This window comes from Ruditapes philippinarum, unplaced genomic scaffold (assembly GCF_026571515.1).
Source record: "Ruditapes philippinarum isolate M1 unplaced genomic scaffold, ASM2657151v2 ctg162_1_1_1_1, whole genome shotgun sequence".
Lineage (NCBI taxonomy): Eukaryota > Metazoa > Mollusca > Bivalvia > Venerida > Veneridae > Ruditapes > Ruditapes philippinarum.
The window spans coordinates 403,900-423,267 of record NW_026866001.1 but is presented as its reverse complement, the minus strand read 5'-3'; the positions used below and the strand labels follow the sequence as shown (position 1 = coordinate 423,267).

General features: G+C 30.9%; 1 protein-coding gene across 1 annotated transcript; it reads left to right on the top strand.

The window, feature by feature from the left end:
- Positions 1–16,249: 16,249 nt before the first annotated feature.
- LOC132730968 (uncharacterized) lies at positions 16,250–16,816 on the top strand. The gene has a single exon (XM_060717055.1). It carries the CDS (start codon positions 16,250–16,252, stop codon positions 16,814–16,816), a length of 567 nt encoding a protein of 188 aa, XP_060573038.1.
- The last annotated feature ends 2,552 nt before the right edge of the window (positions 16,817–19,368 follow it).

The window sequence follows — 19,368 nt, the reverse complement described above, 5'->3', positions numbered from 1 at the left end:
GATCTTCATATTACTATCAACAATAATTCTATTCACACGAAAATTTATGATAAAAGAGATGACTTTGACTTTTGTATAGTTAATTATCCACATTTGGATGGAGACGTACCCCATGCAACATCCTACGGGGTTTATGTTTCTCAGTTAATTAGATTCGCTAGAGCTTGTAACAACGTAAAGGATTTCAACGAGCGGAATATTTTTATTACCAGCAAGCTTCTAAAACAGGGCTACCGCTATCATAAATTACGGAAATATTTTACTAAATTTTACAATCGTAACTTTGATTTAATTTCTAAATTCAATAGTGATTTAAAAACTCTTCTGCGACAAGGGATTAGCCAGCCTGGATTTTATGGCCATTTTATGGATTTTGGGTCATGGTAATTTTTCTGCTGTTTTTACTAAAATTATTAAACGTTTTATTAAAAGAGGTTATGACCCTACTATTTTAAGACATACTGCATGTTTAGTGTTCAACCCTTTTACAGTTGGACACTACGCTTTCCTCTTTTGATTGCATCTGACGGACCAAGTGGGAGACTCTATGATGGATAGTTCGTAAAGCCCTTTGGGACTGAATTGTCTTAATGTTCGTCTTCTGCCTTGCTTCGTCGGGCCCTTGTAGGTGATTTTCTTGTTGCTCTGTCTTCCTTTAGGACATTGAGTACTTTTGTTATGGTCATTGGGTTTACTTTTATATGTTTCTACATGATCATTTTAGTGTTTTACTTATTTAACCTTTTGTAACCATGACAACTGTTAGAATTTCACTTGGCGGGGATTCATTTTATTTACACTGTCTCGTTTATAGGAACATGGTGGGGCTAAGAGCGAGGTTTGGTGCACCATTAACCGGTTTAAACTCCCCAGCAGTCATTATTATGCTGCTGACCGTTCCAAGGCGGCGCCCCACTGTGTTCCTCAGATGTATGTCTATGTTGTTTTATACTGTTTTGGTGACACTTTTGCTTGTGTCCCTTGTTGTTTTCTCGTCTACGGTAAGTATCTTCCCCATTGCCTCTAGTTTTTATTTCTTTGATTAACCCCCCCCCCCCTTCCCCCGGTCTCCTGTCCCCTTCCCCTTTGTGGGCCTATTATTATTTTCTTTGAATTCCTAATCAGTTACAAATTATTTATCATTTATTGATTAACGTGTCGTTGCCCTGTCCTTTTTATGTTTGGGGTCCGCCTGGGCTCCTTGCCATTGGTTCTTGTTGCTGGGTCATATGGGGGTTGCGTTCAGTGAACGCCGCCTTTCCTTGTTGATCTTGTTTTTCATATTTTAAAACAATTCAATTAAAATGCAGGCAACATAACAGATACTGATCATGAGTTTTTGAACCACATAAAAGATGAAATAGGAAAATTTTCAAGTACCAAAACCACAGCAGTGATGACGATCTTCAAGAATCGGAAATATTACAATATAACATGCTTGGTTAAATGGCCTACAAACAACACCAACAACACTGATGTGAAGGTTTGTTTGGACAGAAGGGCATTGTTATGTTTAATCTATATCAGATTTAGATTGCTCTGTACATTCCAAATATATAAAGATGTCATAAGCATGTAGATAGATAATTGATTTTAATAATCAGACTGAGTAGAATGTTTTAAGTCTCATATAAAACTTGTGACACATAAACGCGTTAAAATTTTCAGATTGATTTTATAGATTGCATTGTGTCTTTTTATCAATCGTTAAATGATTGTTTCATTTCGATAACAAAACAATCACTTTTAAAAATATCTTTATGCATCTGTGTTTCACAGTATTCCTTTAAAGAAAATTTTATTAAATTGAAATGAATGTCACAAGTACACGTATTGTTATTTTCACTGGTGCAAACCTGTATTGGTTTTACTAAAATACAATTAAAATTTAAGTGACCATATTTGTTTGGTACAGAAGGTTTCTAGCGTGTTCTTTTCCTTTTCTCGAGCTCAGTTTTTATCATGGTTACGCATGAAAGTATCTTATGTTATTATTTACTTCAATGTCTTTGCTATTGATAAATCTAAACACTTAGTTTCAATACTGTTGTATACATGGACATTCCCACAATAAGTGATAGTTATCTTCAATGACAGAGGTACAAAAAAACAACATAAAGTTGATTCGGAGAATTTAAATTTATTGAAAAAAGAATTAGTTGGCACATCTATGGATAAACATATATAGATTTTTTTAAGTTAAGCGTCCTTTTTTCCCTTAATTGTATTAAATAACGAATATATACAATGCTGCGATTATTATCATTTTAAATGGACCAAATCTTATGTCAAGGTATGCAGAAATCATGAAGATATACAAACATTGATTATTGAAGATGCTAAGTAGTATTTGTTAGCGCGACATGTTGCTCATGTCTGAACGTTCTTGTTATCTGTAGGCTATGAAATGAAATTCAACGTCTCGAGTTCTGATATATTATATTTCAAAAATAGTCAACGATAAATCTTATTTATCTTTTGGCATTACCTTTAATAAAATCAATATACCAATTTGAAATAAATATTTTCATATTATACTGTGTCACAAGCTTATATAACATAGCATGAACTAAAACAGTTCTTACTAGAGCAAATATCAATTTGTTGAAATGTGTCGTTTGTTTTATCAATGTTCCCTTGGGTTATTTTATCGATGTAGTGATTCCATATTAAAGAGAGTGCATTAAAGTCCATTTTATAGATTTTAAACATATAAGTCTTATTTGATTGTGCAAACTCAGATAGTTATAAATTGAGTACATCAAACATTTTTACGTAAAACATTGTGCTGTTTGCAAATAACTATATCATAATCAAATTCTTTGTTTGTTTGTTGTTTGTTGTTGTTGTTATTTGTTTGTTTGTTGTTGGTTTTTTGGGTGTTTTTCGTTTGTTTGTTTTTTGTTCGTTTTTGTTTGTTTTTGTTTTTTTTTTTTATTAAACATTTCATACATCTAACTGAATTATTAATTTAAGATATGTTTCTCCATAGAGAGCATCTTTAAGTGCTTTGTAAAGTTATTTTTTTAAGATGCTAGTAAGAAGACAAACAAAGCAGGTATATTTCTTTTCTTATAATAAATACAACTACAATTAACACTTTCGCTGCCAGAGGGTTATTGTTTTATTGTCATTACTATGTTATTCATTAATGATTATTATTATTTGTTAGTAGTATTATAATAATTATATATCTTTCCAAATATATAAGTATAATAATAATTTTTGTCCATGGTTCAATTTTCTTTATATTTATTATCATTTTTATTATTATTATTAATTTATTATTATTACTATTATTATTATAGAAACGGCTAAAGTCGTCCATTTGGCAAATACGCCGAAAATAACTGGGACGACTTAAGCCGTCCCTTTGGCAGTGAAAGGGTTAAATCTAAAAATTATCTATCTTCCCATTTACTGTAACAAGAATTTACTGTCGTAAAAAGCTCGTAGTCGCAGTATAGAAAGAAAACATCATCTTATAATCACTTAACATGAAAAAATTAACAATTATATCATTTGCAATGTCTTGACTTACATATATTATATGCACGATAAATATGTTAAATATTTGTTGATCTTTCAGAATCATGTTAAGTAATTTCTACCAAAGAAATCAGTAATTAAATCTAGAACATGAAATTTACATGCAATTATTGAAGGAAATCATTATTTCATTTTTTAAATTTAACAACAACGAGCGAACATTCTAGAAAGAGAAAATTAAAATTGCGTTATTGCGTTTGTTTAATGTATTTGATTCAATATGAATATTTAATGACATATCTTTTATAGAAAAAGACAGATGTTAATGGAACATTGCTTTTGTAAGTAATATATAGCCTTAACGGGGTATCTTTACTTCTTGATTATTTTCTAATTCTTCGTTTAAACCAGGCTAGGCAAACAGTATAAGTTGTTGAAAACTAAATTTGATATTATTGACAGATGTATTTTTCACGGTATTTGTTTTTTTCTTTAATTGTACTTGAATTTCTTCGTAATTGTTAATCATAAAGTTCATGTATCTTATTCTCAAAGAAATCATTTATATAAGATTACGAAAACCATTTGTGCTGAAATATGTTTTACAATATAGAATATTGATACTATTGAATACTATGCCACGACCCTTACAATTGAAGTTATTCTACGACAGACAAATGAAGACAAATGACCGTCTACCAGTTTATCTAAATGACTGCATATAATCATGTTATCAACGTAATAGCAGGTGATGTCCTTATTCATCCTTTGATTACAATCCAGTTTCTAACCTTTAACATACAATTTGGTGTCTGACTAATGAGTCGAGTCTTCTTTGACTGAAAACAGTAGCTGTTAAGGATGTGCTATAGGAATCGTTCCAATCTGTAATCAAGTACTGTATTCATTTCAATTGTATTATATGAGTATAAGATAAAAAGTGTTCTCAAAATTAAACCATCTTCATGAAAACTGATAAAAATCATTTGTAAATTTGTATTATGAAAGACAATTTCCCTAAATCAGCTGTTTCTCGTCTATTGATTTTTTTCATATTTTGCCAATGGTATTGGAACTTTTTGCAAGGGAGGTAAATATTTAAAAAAAAACAACAGAAAATGTCAATGGCTTATCTTAATTGAGTTTATTCTCCAGTTTCGACCCTTAAAATCAATTGAAGACATATTTTGGTACAGAGTTTAAACTTTTGAACATTGCAATCCTGATAACATTTAAAACAAATTTTTCACATCAAGCATGTAATGTTTATACTTTTAAATTACAAATCAGACAAAAGACATTTGTTAAGACACGGTTTTCTTAACCGTTCCCTGATGTTTTGTAACTGTAAATGAAATGATTAAGTTATAACTAAACCAGTCGCAAACAAATCAAAGTATTGAAAACAACCAAGTGTTTTAAAATAAAAACAGAACTTGGAGCGATGGTTGCTTTCTTCCTTTACTAAAACAGCTATTTTCTCATAAACTTTGAAATGGTTCATTTCAGTCATTTTTGTTTCTAGTGAATCAGTCTGTTGAAATTTAGAATACGTACTACCACTTGATGAAAGGATTCATTCATACTAAGTTTCAAGTATGAGTTTGAACAATGCAATCTTGTCTTTTCTTTATAGGAATATGATTATTTTAGTTATCAAATGTACGAATTAGCGTTAGCGTGATTTGTTTCATGAAAAAAGAAAAACGTCAGTGCATAGAGAAGAATAGGTTGGTGCCGTGGATGGAGAAAGTTTATCTGGCGAGGCGGAGGAATTTATTGGGTGAGCCGAAGGCGAACCCAATAAATTCCGGAGCAGAGCCAGATAAACTTTTCCATCCACGGCACCAACCTATTATTCTATTTATCCTGTCACCGTTTTTTTGTTAAAGAATTTTATTAGGCAAACACCCTTTAATCACACTATCGAAAATGTTTTTATAACCAAAAAAGGCCCGAAGCGTGCATTATTCTACAACAATGTACTCGCCGCTCTTATTATCTCCCTGTGTATTTTCACATTGAAGGCGCCATTTTGTTTGAAAAATGTGATAAATAAAAACATTTTTTTGTCGAATTTTGTTGTAAAAACTATCTAGAATGAAAGAAAATAGTCTAACTAAGAAAATGAATTCGAACACCAATATCTTTTATTCAGTCGTTAACGCTGTACAGACGTTTAAAGTATTGTTTACGTGACGTCACAATGTAGCGCCAAACAGCACGTGCAAAACAATCAAATCAAGTACGCTATTTTAATGTCACACACGAGCTAAGTGAATATTTATTTCACTTTTTATAATTTTTATTTCGCTTGAAAAATTATAGAGTGAAATAAAATAAACAAACACAGTTTAATCAACGTTTCCAAAATTCGTTATTCTACACACAGAAGATTTAACGACAGTTTTTTTTTTCATACCACTGGAACGGCCTGTAAAGAAGTCCGGCAAACTACGTGATCAAGTGCCGTAGATCAGTAAAAATATACGGCACCTTGTTATCGGGCCGAAATTGATACAAGTGACAGGATAAAACTTAATAAGTTATGTACTGTTGGTAGTGTATTTTTTGTAATTTGATACCTCAAACATTAGGTGGATGCTGTTTCAAAATAAAAGTAAGGCGAATCTCTTTACACGCAATCAGCAGATCTCATTTGTCTTCTTGAAATCATTTAATTGATTTATTTAGCACTAATTTTCATTAAGTTCTCCTTAATTGCATGAACAGAATAAAAATTAAAATGTCTGATATACAGTGCATATCCCAAAGGTCATTATATCTATATATTTCGAGTCCACGTTCAAAGAGATAGCTTAGTTGAAAATATATCGCCACCTTTTAAACAACCATTTAGGATAATTAATTGTTAATACATTGAATGCGGTAAGGATTTGATTGCAATACTCGTAAATAAAATATTTGTCTACATTTCATATTCTAAAATGCAAAAATATTCAACTTCTATGGGGAAACAATTTAAGAGAGTTCGAACTCAATCGAAGGTTTATATTACCATTAATAATTATGTTGTTGTTGTATATACAGTAGTATTTTATCAACAAACATTGCTAACAATTAGGTCAATTGCGATGCCCTGTGTTACTTTTGTCTTTTCTGGTCCAGTTTAGAGCAATTTCCTATAGAATAATCTAAAGAAACAAGACACATCACACAGTTTGTGACGGATGTCAACATTGTAATTTATCAAGATCATTTTCTCTATGTGGTCATTCTAGAAACAAAGAAAGTCCGAGGTCATTGCTACTTTGCCGTTAAATTGTTATAAACTTGATAAAATAATCATGGAATAATAAGTTGAAAGTTTTCTTTTGTTCAATAGTCTATGTAGGGGCGAAAAAGAAAAGCGTTATACAAAAATCGCCAATATTTTTTCTTTGATAAAAAGATGTTTACTTTTAGGATAATGTTTACCCGACGCACTGTATCAATCATTTATATAAATGTAACAATAGGTCCAAGAATTAATCCATAAATTTTGGAGTATTTCTTTCTTTCTAAGTCATTCGCATTCCTTATTAACCAGTTAAATTAAATATTTCAACATAATATGTAACCTATGTTTGAAAAGGATTATTGAAAAAGACATTAGCCATGAATGACCGTGAAAAGAATGATATTAGATTTGATAATGAAATAAATGTATTGTTCGTGATTTGCATTATACAGCATAATTACAAAGGTCACTATATTGTTCAGGTTCCAAAAAGGCATACTTATTGTTCCCATTGGCATATGTTTAGGTTACAGGAATAAGAAAAATCAAAATGCCTAAAGACAAAACCACTGTTGTTCTTGAGTATGGCAGTTAACGCACTTATATAGTCCTACTGCTAAGAAATTAAACACATATGAGTCGCATCATTACAAAACCAACATAATGGGTTTGCGACCAGCATGGATCCAGATAAGCCTGCGCACCCGCACAGTCTGATCAGGATCCATGCTGTTTGCTATCATTTTCTCTACTTGTTATAGGGATTGTAAGCGAACAACATGGATCCTGATCAGACTGCACGGATGCGCAGGCTGATCTGGATCCATGTTGGTCGCAAACGCACTATGTTTGTTTTGTCATGACGCGGCTCATATATCTTATGATAAACTATAAAAACAAATGACATCCTAAATGTTTTGCCGACTTTGGTCTGCAAATGCACGATGACATATCCTCATGTTTCTCAAATAATGTATTAATAAAATAATGAGAACAAAGATCAACAGGGCAAGGCGGCATCAACTGATTGCAGCGTGGCGGCGTGGTCGAGTGGTTAACGCGTCGGACAAGTAATCTAAGGATTGCTGATCGCGTGGGTTTAAACCTGCAGTTATTTCCTTGAGCAAGAAACTGTACATTCATTGCTAAGTACTAGTTGATTCCAGGAACGGATTTGAGAGTGTTTCAATAAGCTCATAGCTTCCAAAACAATCGAACTAAAATAATTTGTATAATCTTACAGAATGCAGCCCATTATACAACCCAGCCGCATTTGACAGCAAGCAATAAACGGGTGAGGCACAAGAGCGTCGGAATAATCTCATTACTCAAGTTCAAAAACACTCTATGAATAGTTTACGAATCAAAACTTGCCATTTTGATAACGAATTATTCACGTTTGAATTTATTTCTGCTGCAAATTGCATACCATGCTATTTCATTACTTAAATTATGTCAGTATGGTATCATTATACTCTGATCTCCTGTTACCTATAAATTTCCAATACATATCATTTTCTCTGTAAATGATTATAAAGGTATAAATCAAAATATCGTTATTTAGTGCTAAACGTTGAAAGTTTTAACAAATATGTCAGTCCTATTTTTCCTGATTTATAGCATAATATTATTTACAAACTATGCAATAAACACCAATAATCAATTTTTGACGAAGACAATATGTTATAAAAAAAGGTTATATCATAGCTCATTAAGAAACACGTCTGGTGTTGTTATATATTGAATGCAAAGAGATTTAAAAGATAAGTTTCAAACATTTATATTGGCTTTAATCAATAGCACAAACTTGTGAAACAGGAGATAAGTATTTTGATATATTACACAAAACGCTTATATACGTGGCGTGAACTTATTTACGTTGCACGAGAAATTATACATTCAAAAGATTACATAATTATAATTAGTGTTTAAATAAAAAGAAATTCAATAAAGTTAGATATAATTAGTGTATATTTTGAAAAGTAATCTCTTGACTTACTTTATACTTTCCTGTATTTATTTCAATCAAAACTCTGCATATATAACGTACTCGTATAAGCATATATTTTTTTTAAAAGTGCATTATCCCTCAGAACCAAATACATATATCCTCCTTAAAAAAAGACAAATATTAATGAATAGGATATCGGGGTTGAATGTGACATTATTTGTCATAAAAACAGCAAAATGTTTATACTTTTACTTCCAGACAAAATACTAAATCAAACATTTTGTTAATGTCGAAACAATATAAATATGCATCGTGTTTTGTTTTCAATATTTTTTATAATACATTGAGTGAAAATTAGTGCTAGTTATGGTACATTAGATATTAATACAATCACTAAACTTGTAGAATAAATCCAAATACCCATGTTTAAAAACATATCTTTGTCCACTAACGTGTGTATACCTCAATTGAGGTAACCAACTATTACATTATGTCTAAGACTTTATAGTTTATACTTTAAAAAGAACATCGATCTCTAACTATTAATTGACTTTTTTCCAAACACGATATCGTCTTTTACTTAATATATGGGTTCCCTCTCGACCCGACTCTTACTAGTTTTCTCTAAATTATTCTTATACATAAACACATATCGTCTCTTAGAGCGTTTCATTGGTAGGTACTTTTCGTAAAATGAAATTGAATCACACTTTAACACAGTTCATGGGTTGCACATGAAATTTTAAAACAATTTTTTGGCAATTTCCTGGTTTCTTCCAGCATTGGTTCATGTCTAAAGTTTTAGCTTACATTATTACAAGAGATGGACGTTTGCCTTGTGTAACGTTCGGAAGGTAGCATTTTTTTCATTTACAATTCGTTGGTGTTTTTTTTGAAAATGAATATATTGACTATTCATTATTAACTAATTAATTAATGTAATATGTTGTGTTTTTTGTTTTTGTTTGTTTGTTTGTTTGTTTGTTTGTTTGTTTGTTTTGGTTTTTTTTATTTTTTTGTTGTTGTTTTTTATGTTTTTATTTCTTGTTGTTTTGTTGTTGTTTTTTTTTCATCACATTTCTAAAAAGAAAATTTGAAAGTAAACGTGCTGTTTGTGTTTCTATGACTAAAACAAACGATATAAGATAAATAAATGATATGTGTTTTTCTTGTTACCAAACCGATTTTTCTGTATTTATTTGCTTGAATGAATATGTATTACGTTGTAGAGAAAATAAAACACTGAACCAGAATATATATTATTCCGGCGCAGACGTAATTTGATATAAAGATGTGCTTACAATGTACCTTCAGGAAAAATATTTACAGCTGTATTTCTGAGCATACAAAGCATCAATGTCTTTATTATACGTCCTCGTTTCCGTTATATTTGATATTTCCCGTAATTTGGTGTGTGAGTGCGGGTTGCTTCCTGCAATAAATGCATTTTTTTCTCTTAAAGCTATACAAAATAATACATTTTTTGCTGGTAAATTTGTCTGCTGCAATTAAGAATAAGGAGTATTACTCCTTAGTACCAAGATTTATTGCAAGGAGAAATGCGCTAGTTGTTTTTATCAGCTTGATTTTCGTTTCAACAGTTGCGATAAAAAAAATATGATTATTTAAGGAAACAAATTATTTTATGTACAAATAAATGTTAGTATGATTTTATTATTTATCGAACAAACTTAAATGTACCGATTATACAATTGTTTTGTTTGTCATTCTCTATATCAAATTTTGCATAACAAGGAAATGTGTCCTTGCTAAGAGGTTTTCAGTAATTCGGAGATTTGCATGGTTCTTTCAGAGATTGTCCGAATGGAACTGTCCTGGATTTCGAATAGGCATTGATGTTTGAACATACGGGTTGTGATTGACAATGCGAATAACGAACCAAATCATTTTTCATTTTCTTTTGAAGCAATTACAAAAATAGCTTAACGGTAAAACATTTATTTCATATTATTATTCCTCAATTCATCTGTTCAGAATAAAGAAAAAAGTCAGACATACTGTATATATCTAAAAAGTCATTAAATCAATATTTCGAGCCTACGTTCAAAGGGATTTCATAGTGAATAATAATTTACCCCCTTTAACCAACCATGTATATAGCAATTAATTATTAATCAAATGAGTTTGATAAGGATTTGATCGCGATGATGGCACTTTGAAATATTCTTTTAAAAGAGCAGTATGGTCAAATACAATACAATATATTTTAATCATTGTGTAACATGGTACGAATAATTTGCCACAATCATCACATTCAAAGCTATTTTACGTCAGATAAAAAGATAAATGACCGTCTACCGGTTCACTTTAATGTCTGCATGCAATTATTTGATCAATTTAATACGAAGTCGGGTCTTTTTCCAGTATTTAATATCCAATTTGTAACCTTTAAACAAAGTTGTTGTTATTTCATCAACGACACACAGTTACAGAAAAGATGAATTACGGGAAATGTTATAGCCTGTTAATAAGTTCATTGAAATGTTTTATTCTAACCTACTTTCCAAGGCGTGTAATGAATAACGACGAAAAGTCTGAAATGACCGTGAGCAGAATGATATGCTACAATATCATATGTGCACATGGTCCAAATTTCATAGCTGTACATCAAAAAACAAGAGAGAAGGTCACTTGTAAAAATATCGGTAAGCTGATTGTAACATTCAGTTTAACATCTCAAACTGTGCACATGGTCAAAATTTCATAGCTGTACATCAAAGGACAAGAAAGTAGGTCCTCTTAGACAGGCCAAAATTTGACCCAAGGGGTTTATTCAAACAATCTTGATTAAGGTCCACCAGACAATGTTCCATGACAAATACATAAGCTCTAGCTTTCTCCTATTCAGAAAATATTCTTTTGGTTTCTGTTTTCACTATATGTACAAAATGAAAATCAATGAACCCGGGGCTGGGTCAATTTGACCATAGGGCTATAATTTCAACAATTTTGGTAGATGTCTACTCAGCGATGTTGCGTGCATATTATATATTCTCTAGCTTATGTCAATTCAGAGAAGTTTTTAAGTTTTTGACTATAAACATATATGGAAAACCTATGACCCTCGGAGCAGGTCCAATTTTGATACTAGGGCTATAAATTGAATAATCTTAGTAGAAATCTAACAGACAATGTCTTATGCAAAATATGTATGCTCTAGGCTTTGTGGGTCTTTACAAAATATTTGTTAAATTTATTGTTATAATTAATTTTGGTTGCCATGGCCATCTTTGAACAACCTTGGGAGATATTTACCTAAAGAACAACCCTGCCAAATTGGGTTGAAATTGGACAAGTTGTTTTTCACAAGATTTTTTTTAAGTTCACTATATCAATTATATAATAAGCATACACACACACAAACACAGACACATAGGTGAATCGTTTTGTGTCACCCCATTGCAAATGATAAGCCTTTGCCACTATTTAAGAGCCGGATAATCCTTCATATGTGTGCAGTTTGGTCAACATCTGCACCATTGTTAGCTTTAACATTCTGGATTAGGATTAAATTAATAAATTCAAGTATGAAATTTATATTTTAAGGTAAGAATTTAGGAGTAAGTTCTGATTTTATCAAAATACGTGTATAAAGAAAGTTTTATTGTCCACACATTTTTTTGGTTTATACAAGAAATCAACAAAAATTAAAATGTCACATAACACCTTTGTTTTGTAATCAAACAGGATGTCACCAAGAACGTTGCCACAAAAATTGTGGAAGCTAGTAAATTATAATATAAGAATATTGTTGCAGTGAGAATATATCATTAGCAACAAAAATGTCACCAATTAGGTCAAGTGAAATGCCCTTGGTTACTTTTGCATTTACTATATTGATGATAACTTCACAATCTCTACGGACCAGTATAGAGACATTTTCCAATTAAATCTAACGAAAAGTAGAAACGGCACGCAGTTTGTGACGGATGTCAGCATTGTTAATTATCAAGATCATTTTCTCTGAGTGACCACTCTAGAAACGAAAGAATTTTGTCGTAGGTCATTGCTACTTCGCCATAATCAATTTCAATGAAAAATGAAAGATTGCTTACCCATGAGATTTATGGAAGGATGGTAATTGAATATCGTTTTTGTCATACTGCTTTCTTCTTTAAAATGATAGATGACAAGTTCATAAGAGATATAGAGGGGCAGTTAATGAATACTCTTTATTGGCTATAATAAAGGTGCTATTACCTTCTATAACCGACAGGTTAGCTCAGTAGGTAGACCGTTGGCCTGTGAATCGGACGACTCATGAATTCCGTTCTGTGGTCATTCGTTCTGTACCTTTGCTCTAGTAGGTACAGCAGTTATCAGTTCCTTGCTAAAGAGAAAGCAACAAGTACTGGTTAAATGCTTGACGGTTTATCTATCCAGTAACGATGAGGTGGCTGAACTTTATTCTGGTTAGTTCAATGTGACTTTCTACCAGGATCCTGAGGGTAATCTACCAGCACCAACTCCTTCTTTATGACTGTCTTGGTCAGATATTCGAATTGTTACGCAATCAACGATTCTCTGAACACGCAGTAAGAGTCAATGGGAAATATATATTAAATATTATATTTAAATATTTCAAAATTAGAAAAAAATGACGTTGAATAATCCATTATATCAAGTTTTTCAATGATATTCAATTAATATTATTATTATATTTTTCTTTTAAACTATTGACGGACACTTAGTAATAAATTATATTGTATATTGTATATTGATAATCCTTCATATCAGCAGTGCTGGGTAAGATTTTCTTTCTATAACGGAACTTCATATCGCTCATTAATTAATACATAAAAACATAGAACAATTCTTTGATCATCTTTCTTTTTTCTGTAATTGACCTGTCATCAAATATTTTCATTAGAAACAGATCATGCCGAAATAGCAACGACCTTTATCAAAGTGCATTTTCAAGAGTGATCATTGATTTTTTAAGAAAGTGCTATTGTATGCTGTGTCCATTTAAGCATTAACTAAGTTACTTTGTCATACTTATTTTAGCTCTTTTGAGTGTGAATGATGGAAAACATTGAATAAGGTCTTGAAAATGTAATAACAGACATGGTTCATATTTTTGGTTAGTTTTTTACAACAATGATGTTTTTATCTAAAATCACTGACATTTGTGTGACACCTGTTTTTCGTCCAAGATAAACATTTTCAAACATTAGATATAAGCAAGATAGTTGATAAAATAGTTTAAAAAGCTTTTTTTTCAAATTTGCCAGAAGTAAATCAGTAAATACTATTGTTATCAATGGGGTGAACTGATTAAATTCAAAATGGAATTATAGATTTCGCATATTGCAACATTATCTTATAAAAAAAACTTTTTAACATTATATAAAAAAGTAAAATACAATTATGTATAAGATATTTAGTAAAATCAAATAAACTCATGAACTCTAAAAATAAATGATTTTTGTCATTTCTTGATACAAAAACTGTTTAATAGATATAGAATAAAGGAGACAGCATTTCAACATATTCATCATGTTCAAATGTTGAATTCTGCATTAGCCATTGCAAGTGGGCGCGAAAGGTATCTTGCACTGTCCAGTACCGCTTAACGTCTCAATTGAACCGAGTCCGCCTTATTTTCAATTTGACCGTTTTTTGGTCTCTTCGGAGATCCTGTTGTTTTGTTGTTGTTGTTGTTGTTGTTGTTGTTTTTCAATAATTTTATTTTGTTTTACTTACATACATATTTTATCAACTAGGAATTAGATATTACGGTTAAGATGAGGAAGAAATATTGCAACCTTAAGCAGTACAATGTGATGCGAATGGCTTAGTGCAAACAAAATCCCAAAGATTTTAACAGTTTTTTTTATTTTATGCCATGCTCCGGAGAGGAAACTGTGTAAATGGCAGACATGTTCTAAATTTGTGGCATTTTTCTTAAAAGGGATATTTTTATTTCATATCGTCGACATTTGTGTGACACTGTTTTTCGTCCGCTGGCTAGATATACATTTCCAAACATTAGATATAAGGAAGATAACCGGTATATAATAGTTTATGTTTTTATTTAAGATTTGCTAAAAGTCTATCAGTAATTACTATTGTTACCAATGGGGTGAATGATTAAATTTAAAGGGGAATTATAGATTTTGCATATTGCAACATTTTGTTATAGAAAAGTTTTTTTACGATTATATAAAAACTAAAATACAATTATGTATAAAATATTTAGTAAAACACAAGAAAACCCATGAAACAGAATCATCACCAAAGATATATCAGACTCTTTTGATTCTTTAAAGTCCTTGTAAAAGCTAATTATCATTGAAGGTATATTCTACAGCATAGTCGGAGATCCCTCAATGACAATAGAATTGCAAAGAAATATTTTGATTGAATTGAGAACAACCAAAACATCTAAAAATGAATGATTTTTGTCCTTTCTTAATAGAAAAATCTGGAAACAAACTGATTCCTCGGAAGCGTTTACCATATCAAAATTACTTAGAGATTGCAGACTCGGTATGATTGAGTATATGAGGGACAATGGATAAGTGCAACATTCCCATCGCCCCCTAGCACCGGCTTGAGCTGTACACAATTTTCAACACTTAATAGTGCTGGCATCAATGATCCAGAAAAACTATTTTATAGAATATAGGAGACGGGGAAATCTGTAGAACATGTTAAAATGTTTAATTTTGCTTTATTCGGTGCTGGGGGCTTGGATGGTAGATTATTGCATTTACCACATTCGTTCATCATCAAACTCAATCAAACCAAACCTGCAAGGGTTATGATTTGTGCTGTTTATGACGTTCTTCACAATTAAGGGTTCCATTTTTGACCTTTTTATATTATTTTGTATTGTCAAATCGAGATTGATATTGCCCTGCAAAACACAGGTCATGTTTCGTTAATGATAAAATAATAAATTTGAAACAAACTAGCTTTGTCGTGACCTGAGCTTGATTAAGCAAGGAAACGATGTTCTTTGCGCATCACGTGTGATCATAATTGAGAATAACAGAATCTCCTTGTGAAGAAAATCAGTTGATGGAAAAAGCCTATAATCAGAGCTTTTTTCGTTTGCTTCAAACAGGTCATTTGTTTTTCTGTACATTGATTTATTATCCTAGTTTTTAGAGCAAAAGTTACATAAATGAAAGAGAAACTTACATAGGAATGATTTAGAATTGGATCAGTTAACTAAACAGCACTACTATTTCAAACAGATCATATTCATTGAAAAAGTCTATTGGATGAAATAACGATTGTATTGGATGGATGTGTAATATTATATTGGATTTTCTCTTTTAATTAAGATACTGCTGTTTGTAAAGTTCAGAAGTGGCCGCTTAAAATGAAAAGGCAAATAAATAGATATAAGTACGTAAGTAAATTAATATTTGATTTTCCAAATAAAAGCATTAAAATGTAAGAGGAAAATCATGTTGTTGTTTAACGATGATGAACTTCAATGTGTGCTGTTTTGTTTATTTTCAAGAACGGACTATTGAAGACAACATGTTGTGCAAGGTTGGTTACTTCAATATTCTGTGAATTAGACTGATGCAATGGGTTGTTCCAGTTCAATACCAAAGCCAAAGACAGAATGTAAAGGATTTAAAGAGATTAAAGAAGAGTTACAAGAGAATTTCGGAGCACAAACTGGTCTAACAGAAGCAGAGAAGATCATTGTAAAATCTACATGGAAATATATGACAACAGATATAGCTGACAATGGACTTCAGATCTTTTTGCGAATATTTGATTTGTGTCCTGAAGCAAAAGAGCTTTTCAAAGTGGAAAATGTGCGGCACTCGGAACTTGCTAGGAATCCACTTTTGAAAGTACACGGCGCTCGTTTTATGAACGGTATAGCTGCTGCAATTGATAGTCTAAATGAAACCAACTGTTACCAAGATGAACTGGGAAACATTTTATTTGTTCTTGGACAGCGGCACAAAAACTCCTCAGGATTCAGACCGGAATATTTTGAAGTATTTTATAGAGCACTAATGTGGCGATGGGAATTTTGTATGGGAGAATATTTTACAGCAGAAGTTTCAAAAACTTGGAGTCACGTGTTTCTTTACATGATGGAAAAACTAAAAGAGGGTTATCTTTCTCCAGAAACTTGAAGGAATTGGTATCATAATCTTTATGAACATTTTATCATCAGGAAGAATTGGATAAAGTGTAAGACAAAAAATATTTATAATATCATATAAATGAATTATTTGTCAAAGATTTTAACATTTGATTAAAGAGTAAAACTCTCTTTCATAAGTGTTATGCAAGAATTTTTGAAGAAAAAATCTATGTCAGGTCTGTATGAGCCTAGTAAGGAGCAATATTTGATAACTGAAAACAATCAGGGTTTCAATGAGTATAAAAATGTGGAAGAGAGAAATAATCAGTGCTTTTTAAATTTCTTTGTCCAATATGGGTAGTGTGGTGAAATAAATGTAATAATGTTTAATAAAAATATGATATGTTAAACAAGAATGATCAGGGTTTTTTCTATTTATTTTTGCTCTGAAGAAAGAAGGTCTGGTTTTTTTTGTTGCTGTTGCTTTTTTTAACCAAGACATATACGGTAGAAAGTACATTTCAAGTTTATTTATTAAATGCTTTCAAATGGAGGACAGTTCGGATATTGTGTTCAAGTTTCGTGGATCTTTTCATTTTTTGTACCATTTTTAACGTTTGACGATATTTCCAATTTCACCATTAATTTAGGGAAACGGTGGTTAAAAACAAGTGTGCTTTTATGGATAAAATTCGGCATGTTATTTAATATATTATTCCTCAGTTGTCTACATATTATATATATGTTAATTAAATTTAAATATATTTCTTTACAATAAACAAAACAAATAAATAATAATCTTGAATAAAATATACAAAAGCCTTACTTTTTAAACTCAATATTCAAGCAAAATGTTTTGCTGCTTTATGCTTGAAGAAAGCTCTGACATTTGAACGTTTTTTATAATACAAGACTAAGTTTTGGTATAGCTTGTTTCATTTTTTCTTTTCTCTTTATATTATTTATTTTCATTTTACAAATAATTACAAATAAATATGCTTCATTGGAAAATGTTCATGCTGAATTCAAAACGATATCATAACTTGGCCTTTGTTGTCAAACCTAACGTAGCAAGGAGCTGTAATAACTAAATGATATATAAGATATCTGCAAACGGAGCTTCCATAATTTGACAGATAATTTTTGTCATTTTTAAACATTGGAAAAGAAATTGAATAATTTTTAATTATATCACTTATAAGATATACCTTTAAGGCCAGAAATGGTCAGTGAACATTATAATTATGCTTATTTCCTGTGGGAAAATCAAAATCGATTTGACCTTGATATTTTCACCCAATCATTTAGATGGAAAAATTCTTTTACTTGAATAATGCTTCTGGCTTAACAATTTTTATATTGTACACTTAGCATATTTTCTCTAGCAAATCTCTTTCTTTTGTTGCTACCTTTTCCTGTGAAAGTTGTTTTTGTTCAAAGCTTAATTCTCTTTGTTCGTAAAATGTAAATTTAGATGCCCATAATTATCTATCAAAGTGTAATATGTCTATAACGTTGAGACCTACTTTGACTTGAATTTGAGATACAGTTGGATTAAACGTGAATAAGTCTATAATTGAACGTCTGTTATACAATAAATAAATATGTTATAACAATACAAACATAAAACAAAATTCAGTCATATACTTACTTACCGGCAACAGCAAATGGCCATATTTTATCTACCGCTTCTGCGGCGAATACTTCACCACTGCTTCGATGGAACCACCGCTTCTGCGAAAGCTATGGCCAGTGTGTTTATAATTAAGTGTCAGACATAACAACAAACCATGAATGAATTATGTTGTTAGTACCTGTGTGATATATATTATCCATTACATAAATTAAAATACGTGTAGCAGATAAAATGATCTTGAACCAAATACTCTTATTCATCATTTAACTGTTCGACATAAACACTTTTTTAAGCAATATTTTATAAGTGTATCCAAATTATACATTTCCTTTGTTTTAATCAGTATTTGAAATACTTATTGGAAAGTGTGTCCAATGTCTTTTAAAATATCTAAAAATACCCAAAATTACTCTTTGAACGTAATGATCAGTGATAAAAATAACGTTTAGTCCTGTTATATACCATCAACATATTAAAGATGAAGACAATATTACCATAATGTATATAAAGACTGAAAAAACAATATGAGTTTCTTAATTTATATACATGTACTGTTAATGTATTGCTAATTAATCAACCTATGACCAAGATGTGATTTTTTTTCAAGTTACAAGTGTCGGTACATCGTGTGTTATAGACATACTATAACACGGAAATACGCGTTCAAAAACTAGAGCGTTTTTTGACCATTTTATCTTATATTTATTCGCACAGTTATGTTTTGAAATCCCCCAATTTATTCCGTATTACGTAGTCTGTTTACGAAGTCCGTTTCAGATAGAAAGGTCTTATGTAGACCAATCCAATTTAAATGATATTAAAACATACATTCACCAAACATTTTACATTATGTTATACCAAACACACAAACACAACTCAATAAATATTATAACATTTATTAAACATTAAAAAAAAACATGTGTCAACATTTTCCAGGCACTGGATTATAATCAATAGATACATTT

Bases quoted from the DNA above. Each gene is read 5' to 3' on its own strand.
- LOC132730968 (XM_060717055.1), top strand. From the start codon at position 16,250: ATGGGTTGTTCCAGTTCAATACCAAAGCCAAAGACAGAATGTAAAGGA.